Source organism: Oreochromis aureus, linkage group 7 (genome assembly GCF_013358895.1).
Source record: "Oreochromis aureus strain Israel breed Guangdong linkage group 7, ZZ_aureus, whole genome shotgun sequence".
Taxonomy (NCBI): Eukaryota; Metazoa; Chordata; class Actinopteri; order Cichliformes; family Cichlidae; genus Oreochromis; species Oreochromis aureus.
Genome location: NC_052948.1, coordinates 31,671,304 through 31,689,977, shown reverse-complemented (window position 1 = coordinate 31,689,977; position 18,674 = coordinate 31,671,304). Strand labels below are relative to the sequence as shown.

At 40.8% G+C, this 18,674-nt stretch overlaps 1 protein-coding gene across 1 annotated transcript in view; it reads right to left on the bottom strand.

Moving 5' to 3' along the window:
• Nucleotides 1–18,674, bottom strand: part of dcc (DCC netrin 1 receptor) — a 339,659-nt gene that overhangs the window by 94,815 nt on the left and 226,170 nt on the right. The window contains exons 13-16 of the mRNA XM_039615624.1: nt 9,110–9,251; nt 6,483–6,593; nt 4,880–5,074; nt 1,410–1,505 (exon numbers count right to left, since the gene is read on the bottom strand). Of these exons, the coding sequence (XP_039471558.1) occupies nt 1,410–1,505; nt 4,880–5,074; nt 6,483–6,593; nt 9,110–9,251 (544 nt within the window). The remainder of the gene's footprint in view (nt 1–1,409; nt 1,506–4,879; nt 5,075–6,482; nt 6,594–9,109; nt 9,252–18,674) is intronic.

Here is an 18,674-nt window from a genome sequence, read left to right as displayed (position 1 = left end):
TTGGTCATCTGTTTTTCTGCCTCTGTACTCTTTCCATGGGCTTTCATTAAAGTTGATGAAATGTCTCTCTATCCAGCGACCCTTTCCTCTGTTTTTCTCTGTATGAGATCCACATCTGACCCTTATCTCCCCTCCACCGCCTCTCCCTTCCTCTCTTAAAGAAATCTCAATCAAAGACAACAAGTTAAAAATAACCTTGTTTTGAGTTTCGCCACAAAAACATCCAGCACTGAAGGTTAAGAAACTTGGTGAGCCAAGTTTTCTCCACTGCTGGTTTTTCCTGTGACTATCATCACATCATGAGGGTAGAAACGTTTTATGAGAGTTATAAAGGATTTATGTCAGCTGCAGGCTGCTGGGTGTGCAGAGAAGGGCCAGCTGTTTAATTCATAAGATGAAACTTGGCTCTGAGTTGGATGTGTTTCATTTATCTCACTTCTGCAGCTCATCGTCTGCAGGGACAGCTAATGAGTCTCTCTCTCTTTCATGCACTCACACATATAGTAAAGACATGGGTTTAAGCCATCAAACAGTATATCAATCAATAAATAAACAAATATAAGCACACCAAAGGCTACGGAGTTACATGTTAGCAGAGTCCTCTGCATTAATATTTCAGGACTTCACATCCAGATTGAAGCCCAATTATTAGAAAGCGCCTCTTCTAAATCAAAAACACAACTACACTGGCTTCACTAGCATCAGCTCAAACACGCCTGAAAGAGAAATTGCAAACAAAACAACAAAAAACGAGATTAAAGACATCTCCGTTTGCTTGCTTTAGCCCCTTCTTCAGTGTTTAAAAGCCAGATATATCAGCTTTTTAAAAAGTTTGATTTTCCCAGTCATGAGTTTGACTTGGATATTGATCAAGCTGCAGCCTCCAGCACTGAAAAATGAGGCCAGTGTGGAAGTGCCAAAACCTTCCACAGTTTCTCTAGTGGCCACTCGAACTGGCTCCAAAAGAGAGCGAAAGCAAACATGTTTACAACCTGCTACAATCTTCATATTACTCACCAGTTCAAACAGTAACAGGACTTAAACCTCTGCATGACTAGGTATATGTCTACTTTGATAGGTGGGCCATTACAGTAACCTTAATATTATGTAAAAGGATAATAATACTGTTATTACGTCTCAAGCTTGCTCCTACAATGGTTGCTACCGCTGCTTCCACTGAAGTTAAGAATTTCAGCTACAGCTACTAATGCTAATACTTAAAATGCCAAATCAGCTACTAATGCTGTTGGACACATATGCTCCATCTAGTGATACAGCATAACATACTGCTAATATAAGCCTTATATTCTGCACTGGCATGTTATTATATATTCATCAAATCTCCTGCCTTAGGTCTCTGTAAACACAGATTACAAGGATTGTTATCGGTGCCTGGTGAGTCATCCTACCTGTCAGGGATCGAGTGACGGCGCTCTCGTACAGAGGGACTCCCTCCCCGGCATTATTGAAAGCCTTCAGGGAAATCACATAGTGCGAGCTCGGCTCTGAGGAGAAGAAAGATGGAGAGAGAGGGAATCATTTTAAATGGCATCCACCACAGTACATTATCATGTTAAGATGCAACTGATTGCTTGCTGTCTTCTATGTGTTTCAGTAGTGTCTACTTAAAGGAAGCATTATTAAAAGTAAGTGGGGAAAGGTCAAGCCTAGTTTGACAGAACTGACTCGACATGAGCATAAGTCTTCAGCTAAATCCTGCTCAGTGACTGTAACTTTTCTCTAGTTTGACAGTAAACACAGAAAGCTGTGCTTCTCCAACAAAATGCAGGACTTTTCTCGAATCAAGTTTGTCACATGAAATCTGCAAATTTTACAGGATTTTTAAAATGAGGTGTTACAGGGGGACTGCCATGTTTTTAGCTGGTATAACTCAAAAGCACAAGATTCAGTAAAGAGGTGATGACACATTTGGGCCTAACCTGGAATACTTTAGGCATGCAGTCAGAAGTGTCCTACTGTTCACATGTGGTCCAAATGCCTAATCTGGCCCATATAAGGGTCTGTGGCTGAATTAAGGAAGCAACAATCAAGGCCAAGTGGGTCATGTAGGTCAAACATTCCTTTCTATTTGGGCCACAAAGTCAACTATAACCACAATCTAAGCGGTGCATCTGCAAGCAAATTGGCAACCCACTTCTGACTTTGTCATGTGTTTTGTGATGATTGATCCCAGAACTGCCCAGTTTTGGGGTTTTGCTGGTCATGCTTGCTCTCCAGCTTTCCACATATGCACATGAAAGGCTGGAGAGCTCTCAGAAGAAAGCCGTGCTGCCAAATATAAATTACTGCTGGCGTAAATATCAATCTCCCAGTGACAGTAGCCCTAACTAAATTATGTTTTATTGAGCTGAGTGGCAGAAGTAAAGAAAATCGTCACACACATCCTTTGTTGTAAATTTTCAAAAGACTTACGGAATTGTAGGCAGTGGACCAAACCACCATGAGGAATATGAGGGGGATTCAGTTTTTAGAACTAAAAATGTATTGTTATGAAGTCATAATTAGCTGTCAGAGCTTTCACTACATATCATTTTATTTTTTAGATTATTTTGTTCTATTTTTCCCACATATTTTCTGCCCACAGTTCCACTGATGTGACAACACAATTTTGGCAGGGTTAGTGGGGGTGGCGTTCAAATTTCCGAAGGGGTTGGAGCACTCAAAGCCACCTGCTTAGCCACACCCTTGCTGCAGACATCTGTGCTCATCATCATGCAGCGGCTCATCCTGCCACGGCCGGTCACGCGCGATGATGCTGCATGTTCTCGCCATGTTGCGCCAAACCTTCGCAGCAGTTAGGCAAACACGGCGGCTCTGCTCCCCAGATGCCTCGCCGCATGAATTAATGATTGCTATGAATTATAAATACCATGTACATATGTGCACTCACTCCCACGTGTGCATGCAACACAACGGCCCGATTTTATTTTTTCCATCACTCCTCCATTATGAGACCTGAGATGGGAATTCTCAGCCGCATATAAAATTGCACCCAATTTGTTATTGTCTTCTTTGGCATGCAAATTGGTTGTTGCGCTCACTGGGGAGGATGTTTTCTCTTTTTCAACCTTTCACAATTAGATTTCCACCTCAAGCAGCTTTCTTATTAAATTCTTTTAAATTATTGATCGTAATTAAATGGGGGATTTCATCATCATAATGAATTAATGGAAGAGGCAAACGCTGTGTCAATATTGGCACGCTGTCAGCAGGAGCAGCTGGATTTATGAAGGATGAACTTATTAAGTAGGTGCTGTTGATAAGCATGCTGGAAATGCCATGACATGATGAATTATTTTGGTGCTGATAAGAGGAAGGACAAGAAATGAAAAAGGTTCTGACAGTGATGGAAACTATTGGTGATTAATATTCTGCTTATGACTGCAGGTGTTTCTGGCTATGAGGCCTGGTGTTGCATCAGGTGTCCTACAGCTCTGCCAGTTTGCCCTTTAGCCAGACACTGAGTAGATCCAGAATATCCTAAATTCACAGTAAGGCAGTCAGCTGCTAAAGGATGAACAGTTTGCTGAAATAAGTAAAAATCTGTCCGCATTAGTTATTGTACACAGTCTCAGTATCATAAATATCCCAAACTTTTTCCCCAAACTGTGATACTTCGTCCTAATGGCCTTTTTCCACTGAATGCATCATTCATCATGTAAAATCACAGTCAAATAAGAGCCATTACATCAAGACGGTTCCCACTGGACGGGGATAATCTCATACTCTAAGATGTCCTCTTTGGAAGCAAGGTTGAATTTTAACAAACTTTGACTTTACTAAAAGGGTGAATAGCCTATAAAAATGAGCAACTTGTGACACAAGAGTGCCTCTACAGTAAAAATAAGCCAAGCAGCCTCTCAGGATGAACAAAAAAACCAACCCAAAACAAGATGGAATGCCAAAAACTGCAGTTCCGCTAATGACCAGTTGGTGGTGGGTATCTTCTGGCTCGTTTTGATAACCACCGACTCCTGTGTTAAAATGTCCAACTTTACAGCAGAAATGAACATGTATACAGCCTTTTACTCATGACAGTTTTGGTTTTTATGGATAATTTCAGCCTTCATAACAACTGCACAGGGATGAAGTTTTATATTACTCATCCATCTGGATACAGGAGTTAGGAACTTAGTGACTTTGATTGACCGGTCCCAGCACAGAGAGCTACAGACAGTCCAATCTGCTGGACCTCCCCTTACTAATCTGAGGCAGTGAAATGGACCTCTCAATCACCTTTGCAGTCCTGTTGTGAGGTGCAGACTGTCCAAGACGTTTGTGCTTCTTTTTTGGTGAGTGATAATAATGCATTTATTGGTCAGTAACAATTATACATATTATTTTTTTTTTTTTTTTTAATTTTAAAAAAAAAAAAAAAAAACAATTATACATATTATTATTTAAGTATATAAGTATTTTAATAATTAATAAAATCAAAATGAGGAAGTTAACGTGAACAAACCCAACAGAGTTAAATGTACCCAGTGTATGTCAGTGTTTGGGACAAAAATTGGGGTAAATTTTACAGTTTATATATTTATACTCATACTTTATCAGTATTCATGATTTATCAGCATATGTCACTGTTTTGTTTCAGTACATTGAGCTGTATTGAAAATGCTGGAAAAATTATGTTGATCCATAAGAAATGGCGACCTGTTTTGGCCTCAAATATTAAACCTGTTCACTGCTTGCAGTAAATTAGACTTTGAAAGCACAGCTCTCAGTTGGAAGTCCTATTTTGTCTCCTTTTGTTGGCACTAGCTGGCGGGTAATGTAGGCTGAACGTGTCCTGGATGAAAATGGTATCCATTTTCTTAGTGAACTATAGGTGAAGCCACTCCGGCCACTTTCATACCTAGGTTTTCAATGGAGTAGTATCTCTGCTTGCTGTCCACTCTGACCGTCTCAGCGTAGGGACTGCCTACTCCGTAGCCAATAATGTAACCCCTGACCAGGATGTTAGGGCTGAGCGGTGGAGTCCAGGACATGATGATGCTGTTGGGAAGCGGCCTGACGTGCAGGGAGCTCGGCTGGTCGGGCACCTGACTCTCTGCAAAACAAACCAACAATAAAATGTCAAACACAAAGACGATGACAGCACTGTGGTTTGGGGACATCAGTATTTCTGTACAGCACTGACCTCTACCACCGCCAGTAGTCTTAAAGCTAACCCTGTTAGTGCTCACAGAGGCAGGTACTTAGAGCAGCTGTGGGTAACAAATGCTAACCCTGTTACCCCTAAAAAGACCTGACACTTAGTGTTATTCCTCGGGAACAGATTAGATGAGATTAGAGCACTCTCGGTCCTCGGGGGGAGATGCTTCATATCACTTTATTGAGTGATAATCCATCGAAATAAGATTTGGGTCTCCCTCTGTCCCGGCCCGGAAACACAGTTAGCATGGATGTGTTTGTTGTTTTTATCTCTGCAGCATCCTGCTGACCAGAACATCCTGGTGCTGAGCTGGTTATCGTTTTTTAAATTATTCTGCTAAGAGTTATAGGGTCGAAAATCCCCAGAGCTGCTAGCCAGTTTGTTTCTGCTTATTGTTTTTGCTTCTGTCTATAGCCTCATGATGGCTTTGTAACTCTCGATAACGTAGCTGTAGGCAGATATGAAGATAGTTTTAATGCTTATGAATATACAGTAACCATTATAACTGAGTTATCAGTTTAAAGAATACCTTTTATACTTATGTCCTATCAAAATATACATTCTGGGCCTGAAATGTGTCTCAGATAGTTAATAACCTGAGGGGATGCACCAAGGCCCAGTATAAGATAATAGGGGTCATACAAAGCTGTTCTAGTACTTTAGTCCATGAATAAAAATATAGAACAGGAAATGAGGAGAACAGGCTAACTTTAAAGCACTAAATCCTCCACTTATGTCTTTGCTGAGGGTCTTATAGAGTAGCTGCTGACAAAATCTGTTCAGTACTACATTATCGTTGTTTTGAATGCTAAATAGCAGTCCAAATGGAAGGCTGGGTGACCGTTACATAATTCAGAAGAAAGCAGAGGGAGAAAGAGATGTTTTGTACTTGGACAAATAAAAAAAAGCTCCCAAATGACATTTTTTCTCCTGCTGTTTTGTGGCCAGAACTTCAACACATTGTTTATCTACCCTCATATGCAATTGTACAAATCCTTTACGTTGTTTATGTACTGCTTATTCATCAGCATTTAAGCTGAAATGAAGCGCATCCTTCTGTTTTCGATATACTTACACATAGACGACAGCCTTTCCTTTTCTTCCCGCTTTATTCCATCTCCCCTCCCTTCCCTCCCTCTTGAGCTAAACCTTCCATCAATCCACCTGACACCCTTCTTTAACTGGTTAAATATTTATGCGAGTGTTGGAGCAGTGGAGGTATTTACATCCTGTTATACAGATCACCGCTGTCACATACACATGCACACAAAAACAAACGCGCTCTATCACTCTCTGTTTTTACCATCCAGGTCATTCTCTGGCGTCTCAGCGGTGTACCAATCGCTGGCCGGGCCTGTCCCATTTGCTGTCATTGCTGCTACCTGGAAACTGTACTGACTGCCCTTCTCTAGACCTGGAAAGAGAAAAAAAGAAAGAAAGCATGTCATTATACCTTCATCGTTTTCCTGTTGTACGGCTGTAAAAACACAGGTTTGCTGGTTATAACCGTTTCACAATCAGCACGGTGTCACAGTCATAAATGGTCATATATGGACCCAGTGCCACTCCAGGACTGAAAAATGAAATACAAAGAAATGCAATTCCTCAAATGGCCACTTGAGGCTCACTGTCATATCAGCTGTGTGGTGAGTGTTTTTTTTAATTGATTAACTCTAATATTTGGATTTTTATAAAGTATTAAAGTTTGCAATTGAAACTTTACATAAATGGAGTTACCTGTCAGCACAGGTAACTGTAGCAGAGAGCTGTGTGCTAGTCTTCACCTACGCTAATTCAAAACACTGAAAGGCTCCTCTGGACTGCACTTCTGATTTTGGTGCCTTTTTTGTAACATTTCTAATGGACCTGGCTGACAGACCTGAAGTCTTAGATAGGCTTTCTAGCTCGATTGGCCACTACCCAAGTTTATTTTATGATTCAAGAGTTTTTCATTCATTTGAGCCAACATTTCAATTTACGACCGGACAGTGACCTCACCCTTATTCTTAAAATTCAGTTGCTCCTAACCAGCTAGTTCTGCTCCTTCCTGTGTCAAGTTTTGCTACTGGCAGATTGGCCAGGTTGTAGTCTTGGGAGATCTTCCAAATGTGGTCCTGGTAATGGTCTTGTTAGTGACGGTCTCCCAAGTGGACCATTTACCTTGCTGTTGTTGGCTCACAGCCATAATATTGCGCTTTCCCTTCATCCACTGTAGCTACTATAAAGACAGCAAGCTCTTTCCTCTCCTTTCTGGTAGCCTTTGGATCATCTTTTTGGCACTGTAACCCACCCTAGGCCGCCTGTGTTGGATTGTGTAAGACCAACAATTTCCTGGTGCTTCAGGAAATTTAAGGCCTTGTCTACCATTTGAGTTGCTCTCCACTTGCATCCTGTGCGAGCTTCGAGATTGGCAGCTGGAATAGCTGGGTCTGCTGAGTCTCTCAGCTTTAAAAGGAGCCTTACCTTCTCAATTTTGTAGCCCATGCTAATTAACTTAAGTGGGAGCTGGTGTTACCGTTACTGCTGCAGTAGGGAGGAATTGAGCAAGGCTACAAAAAAGTACAACAAATTAAAAGCTACCAGAAAAGTGATTAAATGTGTGGTGCTGTCAGATTGTATGACTGGACCACTTAAGCCATCTAGCCTGATATCAGACCTCTCAGAGCGTTGCAGTCCATTAAGGAGCCGAGTTCAGAAGTGTTAAATAACTGTGACAATGACGTCCAGTACCCACATAGCCACGTAAACCTAGCATGTCATGCGGTCCACAACTACGCAGACATTTGAGACCACAGCACTCTGAAGAATATTTAATAATTCTCATTGAAAAAAGGAAATATAATTTTTTTTTTACCTTGAAATTCCCATCCCACTGCTTGTTCCACTAAGTGGGATAAGCAGTTGAGAAAATGCATGGTTGGATTTGGGGCGTAGGTAATACGTGTCATTACATAAATGGAGTAAAATAAAGTTTTAATGATAGCGTTAAGTATGTTTATTTAACTGCAGTTCTTTTCACCTCCTCTGAGAAGCTGGGTTTTTTTATTCAAGAAATCATTTTATTCATTTAAATTTGTCTTTTTATTATCAGACAATAAAAAGGAGTGATTACTGCTGACGGCCGGGCTTTCAGCAGGCGGATCAGATTCCAAACACGCACACACACAAAAGCAGAGCTGCCACTGGGGAATGAATTCTGATGCGGACAGACAGATGAAGATAACCATCAGTGGAAAATAATGAAAAGGAAGATCAGTTTCATTCAAATCCTGCAAACCTCAAATTGAAATAATAGCTGGTGGCAGTTTGAATGCAGACACACAATCACACACACAGACCCAGACTTTTAATGCAGCTGTTTTTCACCAAAGTAAAGAAATAAATTGACAGTTCCACAGACATATTAAAGCACACACACATATCTTTAGGATTTATGTCTTCTTTGTCTCTATTTGAAGATTTACGCATGCCGACTGTCAGACTCGCATCACGTTCAGTGAAAACAATCTTCTGTGCTTTCATTAAATCCCCGTATATATATATATATAAAAGCACAGTCTGGCTGCAGTCAGGCAGATTTGTACAGCAGTTTTTGTGTAGTTTGGGCCAAACAAGCAGAGTCATTGTAAGAACAAAGAGTCCAGCTTTAAAAGATTTATTTGGGAGAGAAAATGAGGGCAAATACTAAAGGATGAGTCTGGTGATATATTGTAGTCTCTGAGAGATAACAGCCCCCTGATGAGACTGAATTGATCTTACTAACAAGTACTGTGTGCATGAAAAAACCAAGATATTTCTTTCTTCTGTGCTAAATTCCCCAACAAATGCTCCTGCTTGAAGAATGTTTTATAAAGCCAACAGCAGATACATCTTTAACCGTTTCTCTTCTTCAGACTAAATCAAATCATATGCCAGTTTGAAGAGACTTACCAGTGAACAGGTACCAGAAGTTGTTGGGTTCGATGGCTTCCTGGTCTCCACGTCGGCCCGTCTTCCTGTATTTGATCTTGTAAGCTGTGATGATCCCATTCTGGGCACTGCGTGGAGGAGGCTGCCAGGATACTTTGATGCTCTAGAAAAAAAAAAAAAACAATAGAAAAAAGTAAACAAAGGTACCAAACATCATGTGACTGGTGATGAGGTTCATAGAGAAAGAGGTGTGACTCATTTGGGATATGACAGTTTCACTTCGATTTTTATTGTCTTGCAAATGTCTTTCGTGGTTGTCCTGACCCTGGTTCTACCAGAGGTTTCGTCCTCCTAAAAGAGAGTTTTTCTTCCACCTATGGACAAATGATTATTCAAAGGTGGTTGTTGACGGTTTCTCTCTATTATTGTAGGGTCTTTACCTTACAATATAAAGCACCTAAAATTGAACTGAATTGGTTCTCTTTGTGTCCTTTGTGGGTCTCTCTATCATGTCTTGGACTTCTTTGTGGTCATTCTGAGTCTTTTTGACGCCATTTTGCACGTCTTTGCAGTTGTTTTCCATTGTCATGACCCCGACTCATTGAGAAGGACAAAACATGGAGATCACACAGGAGAAAATGACATAAATCAAACAAGACCAAACAACTCCATGAGAGCAGGAGGCAAGACCGCGCAAGAGACACTTATTGCTATGGTGACTGATGCTAAGTGAGCCACTCCCCTAATCCATGTAGCTACAAAAACCTGGCAATGGATCTAGAGTCCTAGGGCTGATCATACTTTGTTTCAGTTATTTAGGTAGTATATTTATATATTTTGTATTATATATTGTTTCTGTTTCTTTAAAATTCTTCTGCATCCCACTGTATCTTTTTAGATTTCTTTATTATCGTTACGTATCACTTTGTGAGCATGTTGGGCTCATTGGTAGTTGCTTTTCATCTCATGATTTGGGTTATTGTGTAGTCCATGTAAGAGTTTGAAATCATTTTTGCATCTCACTTTCTGTGTCTTTGTTGTTCACTTCTGGTGCAGTAGTTTCATCTCTATGTGGTTTGATTTACAGCTTTTATGGGCAGTTTGGGTCATTTAATGTAGATTTAAAATCTCTTAATTTTGGGTAATAATTCAGAATCATTTCTAACTACCAACATAAAATTTAGTACAAAAATTATAGACCTATTAACAGAGCGATAATGTGACTTTCAGTTTAATAGCCCATGTCCGAATTAACTTTTAAAATTTGAATTAAAAAAAGAACATTAAAGACTCATTTTTTCAGTTTTAACCCTCACCAGCTCATATGTAGTATTCATTATCTAGAGGCATACCAAAGTTGACGTGACAGTATGATCTTTACATTGATACCATGGTTGTGATATGCTCCATAGATTTGGGAATTACAAAGTGTTTTTTATCCTGCATGTATGGGCAAAAAAAATATTAAATAACCCCGAGGGTGGAACTTCAACTGCATGCTGTCAAAATATATCACAAACACATAAATACTGCATAATGTCTGAAAGTATTGCTGTTTTCATCGCAGGAGAGTGTGAAAAGGGTCTGCATGCAAATCTGATCAGCAATCAACAGAGAAGCTCATCTGGCTTCTGTTGTATTTCTATTTCAATTTGCACGTGTATGAGTGTGTATCTGTGTGTGTTTGGGTGTGTGTCGCATGAATTTTAATTGCTTTATTTGCATGTTAACAACCCACCTCTGACACACACAAACAGACACACACACGCGTATGCACACACAACAGATGTTTGCCTGGCCCCCAGTGTGCTCTGCTCTGTGAGGCAGCTGCCATCAACCAGCCTGCTGATATACTCAGTGTGACCCAAAATGTGTGTGTGTGTGTCAGGTGGGCTGAACATTAATGAATGAAGATTAATGAATTAGAATAGAAAAATCCTCTCTGTGTCTCCATTGCTTTTTTCTCTCATCATATAAATCTCTTTCAGATGTTCACCTGATAGGTGTGGGTGTAACTGATAATAATAGAAATCCCAACTTAGTTAAACTGGAGGATATTTAGAAATTTCAGGTTAACATGAGGAAATGATGTGTATTGGATAAATTAATCCCCCATGGCTTGTTTTTGACATCATTACCCTCAGTCAGAATTACAGGTCATGTGACTTTTAATTAAATTCACCTACCGTAGAGATCAGACACAGCAAATATACTGCTTAGTAGTTTAGCAACTTTAGCCTGCGTATAAAGATAATTTATCCTCACTACAAATGCGTATCTAAAATATCCCAAATTAAAACATGTTTTTGCTTCGTTCTTTTAGTTTATTGAGCATACAAGATGTGATCAAACCTCAGTTATATGCATTGAATATTAAATCTACCACACAATAAAGTGCAAAACTTTAAGGGGTCTGAAATGACTATGTGCAGAAACACAAACATCTAGAAATTCTGTACTAACCTCAGACTATATCTTTTTCTTGTTACGCGTTATTCATTTATGTTATTTCTCTTTCATGGTATTGTTAGAGTGGCATTTGTTGATTATGAGCTTGACCATGCAAAACCGGCCTGGCTGAATTTCATTAAACTTCGTGAAGAAGTGGAAACATCCCTACACTTTGGTGTGTACTACATTGCAGATGTAGTACAACAACAACGGGTGTGGGAATGGCGGACGTGGTATAGCCTGCCCAATATGAGAAGTTCTATTCAGATGTGTAGAAGGGTATTAGCTGAGACATTGGCTGAAAGAGGTGGCAATAAAATAATGTGATTAGATGATCGCACTACAGAGCCCAGGTGCTTCAGTAAAACTGCAAAGCTTTAGTAAGTTATGCAACTTTTTATATGTTAGTCTTTTAAAAGATGTATATGTCCATTAGGACCCGACATGCTTGGGACGGGGTGCTGCACAGGGCTCGTGCATGTTGTTCATGAAGTCACACCTTAAAGTGCTTTTTAAACGTTATTGAATTAAATGTGATTTTTGATGTGACATTTTTGATACATGTTGGAAGCTCTGTCATGGTTTTGAGTTTTTATTCATTTTGTAAAAGATGGACTGTTAATTCTCATCAGTTTTACCTCAGTGTTGCATCTCACCAGTTAATTATTCTTCCCAGTTTCCAGTATGATCTTTTGGTCTTTTTGAAGCCTTTGCCTTTTGCTTTCCACTCGCCTAAACTGACCGGACGCGTGTGTATCACCAGTGCTTAAAGTTAAAGTTTCAAATCATTCTCATGGTGTTGTGCATTTGGGTCTTTGGTTCTTTATCCAGCCAATCTGGAACCAACATCTTTTGTTGGATGGATTGTCATATGACAACATGTCAACACGCATTCACATGTTGTCATATTAACACATATTTAAAAAGACACAGAGCGATGGTGTGTGGATCCCTGCTTCAGCTGCGGTGAAGTCATTGGGCCAACAAGCAGTTTAAATATTCAGCCAGTGTTACTGTGAGGATGGCCGCAGAGGAATTCATTAACATTTAGCTGCACCTGTTCCCTCTGCTGCTCCTCATCCAGCTAATTGATTACAGCAGAACTGATTATGAGAGGAAAGAGAGGGAGGAGGGGGAAGAGAGGAGAGGCAGAAGGATGGAGGGGGCTGGGGATAGGGACAAACTGAATATATGTGAGAGTCGGCCAAATTCCTCCATACACACTCTTTCTCACTCTCTTTCACTCTCTCACTCTCTCTGGTCGGGCATCTCCACGCGCTTCATTAACTAATTAGCCACTTTGACAGGACACAGTTGGATGTGAGGTCTCCATGGAAACAGTTCAGAAGTTAAATTCATGTTGCAACAACTCCCATGGGAACAAAAAGAGGGAAACCGTGAAGGAGGACAATACTGCTAGCATACCTACTCTCCATCTGGAGAGCAGTGCTCCTCTTCCTCCTTAACTGCTCATTTTTTTCATTTTAGGCTCTTTCACTAAATATACCACTGCCCATGTAACTTTAAATGCAATCAAGACCTACTGCAGGTACTAAGGCTGATCCCACTCCACAATCTAGGATTTGTCCTCTAAGGAACCAAGGTCAGATTTCACAGTCACTCGGGTGGACAGATGAACTCACATGTTGTACGACACCAGTGACTCTGCAGTGAACCTGAACACAGTTTTGCAGTTTTGCTCACCAGCCAATGGCAGGCACTGTTTGAACCGGCATGGACAAATCGTCCAAAAACAAAACATATGGATATAATTTCTGTATCCATAAATTTTTAATAGGGATTTATATGAAGTAAAATCATAATGTTCCTTGACTCTATAAAAACCCTACCCTATAAAAATAAAAAACATTCCCTCATGTTCAGTGGCATCATATCATTAACGTCTGCAATGCTTTCGGCTGCATGGAAATATCGTTTTGACAAATTGCACTTGTGTCTCATTGACACAAGCAGGATCTCCATCAGTGTGTCACCAGACTGACCTATCTGGAACAAAAGAAATCTTTCCTCTGTTCTCCCTCAGATTCCTTTAAAAGCTACAGTCAAACTTTAACAATGAAAGTCTTGATGATAAATTAATGGCACACAAAGGTGAAAAAAGACAAGCACAATCCTTCGCGACTGCTCAGCCATAGTCGGACACCCAGTTCTCATGAAATACTCATGAAATACTTCTCACAAAATTTATCAGTTTGAAACAGAAGTTCATGATTTCTTGTTTTATTGATGCACGCTGTCATCAGTGTGCTTTTAGTCTGAACACTCTCATTCTTCATTATGTATGTACTGAAAACATGCCTCTAAAATAGCCATCCATCCATCCAGGTGGTAGGAGAATAAGCAGGTATGTATCAAACATTTGTATTTGTATCCCACTGTAACTTTACTGCATAAAGAGCTAACATGTCCAAAATGTCAGGAGTAGTTAGTTATTACAAGAAGTGTTTGTGAACTAAAAATCAAGAATGTGAGATACTGTTTGTCCGTGATTTGGAGAGCCCAGCGCTGCTCCCGACGCAGGGAAAACTAATTTTGCAGGGGAGACCTACCTTGGCACTTGTGCAGGTGAAGCCAAAGGGAAGATACGCTTTTATTTTCTAGTCTTTGGCTTGGAAGGAAGTTGGTTTGGAAACATATTTGGCGATGCTTCATCTCCTGCTTTGCGTTTGTGTGGGAGCCCCGTCAAAAACCTGTCCATAATGCTAGCAGTGTCCAAGCTTTCTTTTTCTTTTTTTTTTTCTTTTCATGCCACGCCCCCCCCGCAATGGCTCTGCGCCCCCCCTAGGGGGCGGGCCCCACACTTTGGGAACCTCTGTCCTAAGGGATCCCAAGGCATTTTGAACCAGATGAGATATAGAATCCTTGTGGCAAGCCGTGGGTTTGCTCTGGGCTCTCCTTCAAATTTTCATAGCCATAAAATCTCCAAGAAGAGACACCCAGGAGGCTTGATCAGTTGCACCAGCCACCTCGTCTGGCTCTTTTCAATGCAAAGGAGGTAGCCTATCTCTAAGACTGACCTCTGCCTCCCTAGAAAGAAAACTCATTCTGGCCATTTGTATTCACAACTTTATTCTTTCTGTCACCAACCAGAGTGCATGACTATAGTTCAGCGAATGTACAACGACTGGTAAATCAAAAACCTTATTGCTCAGCTCACTCTTCCCCAAAATAGCCCGCTATAACACCAGCATTACTATGGATACTGCATAAAACTGCCAGTTCGTCTCACACTCCACCTTCCCACTTTTCATGAATAAGATCCAGAGATAGTTAAACTCCTTCGCTTGGGGTAACAAAATAATGTCAAAAATCACAATCATCAGAAAGAACTGCCTCACAAATCCAACCACCAGCGTATACTCAACTAATTGCTGAGACCCATATACCTCCATAACACAGATTCCTGATTTTCTGCTGCCTTTATTTTCAGATTTGTGCAGCTAAAGAAAGTCTCATTTATTACTGTCAGATGTACATTGTATATAATTGGTAGAAATCATGTCTCTCAACCAAAGTGTGCTGTGTCCATTCATTTATTGAGTTTCATGCCTTAAATGTCAGTGAATGAACTAAATGGGATCCATGGAACAATTAAGCTCATATCAGAAGTATTTTCTTTAGAGGTGAATTGGCCTACGGCTGTATTGAAACACTGGATGATTTCATTCTATTTTATCCTAGTCTGACTGGAGCAGAAAATGTCAGGAACAGAAACCCCTCCTGCAGCTGCTTTATATTCAGAGGTAGATGACATTGTAAAGCAGTAGGGCAAGCGAAGGCACGGCCTCATTCACAGCCTTTAAACAGGCAGAGCGCTTCCGTCTCTTTTAATTTTCCCTCAGAGGACACCAGGAAAATACACGGAGGTCCGCAGAAAGCTGATGAAGATAACGCTGATAATAATACAGATAATAATCAGACAGCCCTGATAATCAAAGCAAGGGCGCACACATCTTGCAGAAATTTAATGAAGATAACCAAAGACATACCAACCCTGCTCTGGTGTCTCGTGCTTCACGTAAATTCTTCTATGTGCAACACAGGCTTCAAAGCTTATTAAGTTCTCTGATGAACCAGGAAAGTGTTTAATCAATCAATCAATCTATCTTTATTTATAAAGCACTTTTCATACAGACATGTAGCACAAAGTGCTTTACATGGTTAAAAGCAGCCCACCCCACCCCGCCCTCCAACTCACTCCCCACACTCTCATTAACATAAACGATCATGGGTACATACACACACATTCTTCTAGGTAAAACCTAAATTAATAATATAAATAGAATAACAGGATAGAATAAATAAGCATAAAATAGATAAACGTTAGGTGAAAGCTAAATTAAAAAGGTGGGTCTTGAGCCTGTTCTTAAAAACATGTACGTTCTCTGCAGCCCTGAGCTCCTCCGGCAGGCTGTTCCACAGACGAGGACCATACCACTGAAAAGCTGCCTCTCCGTGAGTATGTGTCCTGACTTTAGGGACAATCAAAAGGCCAGTACCAGAGGACCTCAGGGTCCGCGAGGGTTCATATGGTAAAAGCAAATCTGAGAGATAAGAAGCCCCAAGACCATTAAGACATTTGAAAAACAATAAAAGAACTTTAAAATCGATCCTGAAACACACGGGGAGCCAATGCAGCGATTCTAAAACCGGTGTAATGTGGGCCCGCCCTCTGGTCTTCGTCAGCACACGAGCTGCGGAGTTTTGTAAAAGTTGTAAGGGTAAAATATTCTTTTTGGGGAGACCAGAGAGCAGGGCATTACAGTAATCAATGCGACTGGTAATAAAAGCATGCATCAACATCTCCGTGTTGGCCCGAGAGAGAATAGGGCGGACTCTGGCTATGTTTTTTAGATGATAAAATCCAATTTTGGTTACATGTTTAATATGTGGGATAAAACCAAGCTCAGAGTCAAAAATAACACCCAAGTTTTTCACTTGTAGCGAAGGACATAGTGAAAATGCCTGTAATTTAGACAAGAGTTTCTCTCTCTGAGCCTCAGGACCGATGATTAAAACTTCAGTTTTGTCCTGGTTAAGCTGTAAAAAGTTTTCTGCCATCCAAGATCTTATATCTAAAATACAGTTAAAAAGGGCATCCATTGGTCTGGTGTCATCAGGAGACACGGAGATGTACAGCTGAGTGTCATCAGCGTAACTGTGGAAGTTCACTCCATGCCTCCTGATGACACCGCCAAGAGGGAGCATATACAAATTAAAAAGTACAGGGCCTAAAACTGACCCTAAAACTGAGCCAAGACAAGGTTCAGACATACTCTTCACACCAGGCAGGATATTCTGAAAACAGCCATTTAGTGCCAAACCCTTGATTCAAGCTGCCCTATCTGGCAATCCAAGTCGAGGGAGTAGTCTGCTTAACACTGGGGCTGCTGAGAGTCCGGCCACACTGGGAACTTGGATGAAAATGGATGGATGAGCATCACCACCAAAGACAAAACACAATAACCACAACAAATTTTGAGTAGCAGAAAACCAACAGAACTGCAAAGAAAACAAACTGAAAAATACAAAAAGGTCATCCTTTTATTTTTTAAGCTAAATACATTTCTTGTTTTTTAAGAAATATGGGTTTATATGAAATCACACTAATGCAAGTGTGTCCTATATTATCCATCTTCTTAACTGCTTGTGAAACATATGACCCCCAAAGAGCCTGCCCCACCTGACACAGGGAAACAGGTGGGGTGCACTCTAAAGAGAACACTGACCCATTACAGAGCCAAGACAAAGAGACTGACAACCAAACACTGTCACCCACATCAATTCAGAATCATCTGTTAAGCTAACAAGTATGCCTTTGGACTGTAGGAAGAAACAGGACCCACACAAGGTCAGGAAGTACATGCATACCTCATACATAAGATTCCCAAGCAACCGGCAGATTTGAACCCAGAACTTTCTTCCTTTGAGGCAACAATTCTTCCATCTGGTCACCATCTAACATTTTGCATCTTGTCCATTTTGCCCAAATTTTGACACCTCAGTATACTTCAATAGAGACAATTGTTTGATGACAACCATTAAAATAGTTTCCATGTTTTTACCTGGATGATGCTCGCCCAGTCATGTATTCTAGAAAAATGTGAAATATGACAGAAATTACTAGCTTCAGAAAAGCCTCGAGGGTTACTAGTCAGCTTTCAAGGGGTAAAGAGTTTAAAAAGTCCCAAATGAAAAATAGTGGTAAAGAGTCTGGTATCAAAAAGTCTGATGTAAATGTGAGAGGGAATTGTTGTCTGTGTCTCTGTGTTGGCCCTGTGATTGACTGACAACCTGTCCCTTGTCTCTCACCCAATGACTGCTGAGACAGGCTTCAGCCCTCCGCAAGTGGTTAAGAAACCTGATGGATGGATTAAAAGTCAGGTGATATTCACAGTGGCAAAGTCCCAATTCCTGCAGTAATTTATACTTGGCAATATCTGTTGCTGTTGATATCAGCTGATCTGCTGGGATTATAGCTGAGCTTGGCTTCGTGGCCTGCCTAAACTAATGCCGTATTCGATTCTGTCGCTTTAAATGATGATCACTTCCTCTTACAAACCTCTTGTATCTTCTCTGGCTCTGTAAACCAGTGCAGGTATTTAGAAACTCCAGTGCTGCTGATTCAGGACATGCAGTCGCACTGGTCCATTTAATTTATGGGTACACTCGGTGTTATTGTATTTGGAGCTGTACTTCGACTGTTTGTGCTGCTGAGCAATTTGTGCGATCGATGTATGAAAAAGCTTTGAAGAACAACAAAATGTTCAAGTGAACCTGGAATTAATTCAGTGGGCTTCTCCTCTCTTTCTATATGCTGAGCTGCAGTGTGAGTACCGCATACAGAATGGCTCATCCGCCCTGTGACCTCACACACACACACACACACACACACACACACACACACACACACACACACACACACACACACACACACACACACACACACAAAGGACCAGGTGGGTAAACACTCCCTGAATTCAATCTGTGATTGTTTGTTTATGTCCTCTGGGTGAGAGCTGCAATCACATTGACTGTGTGCCAGTGTGTGTGTCTGTAGGTGTGTGTGCGCGCTTGTGTTTAAATGCCCTCTGGGTAAAAGGAGCAATCACAT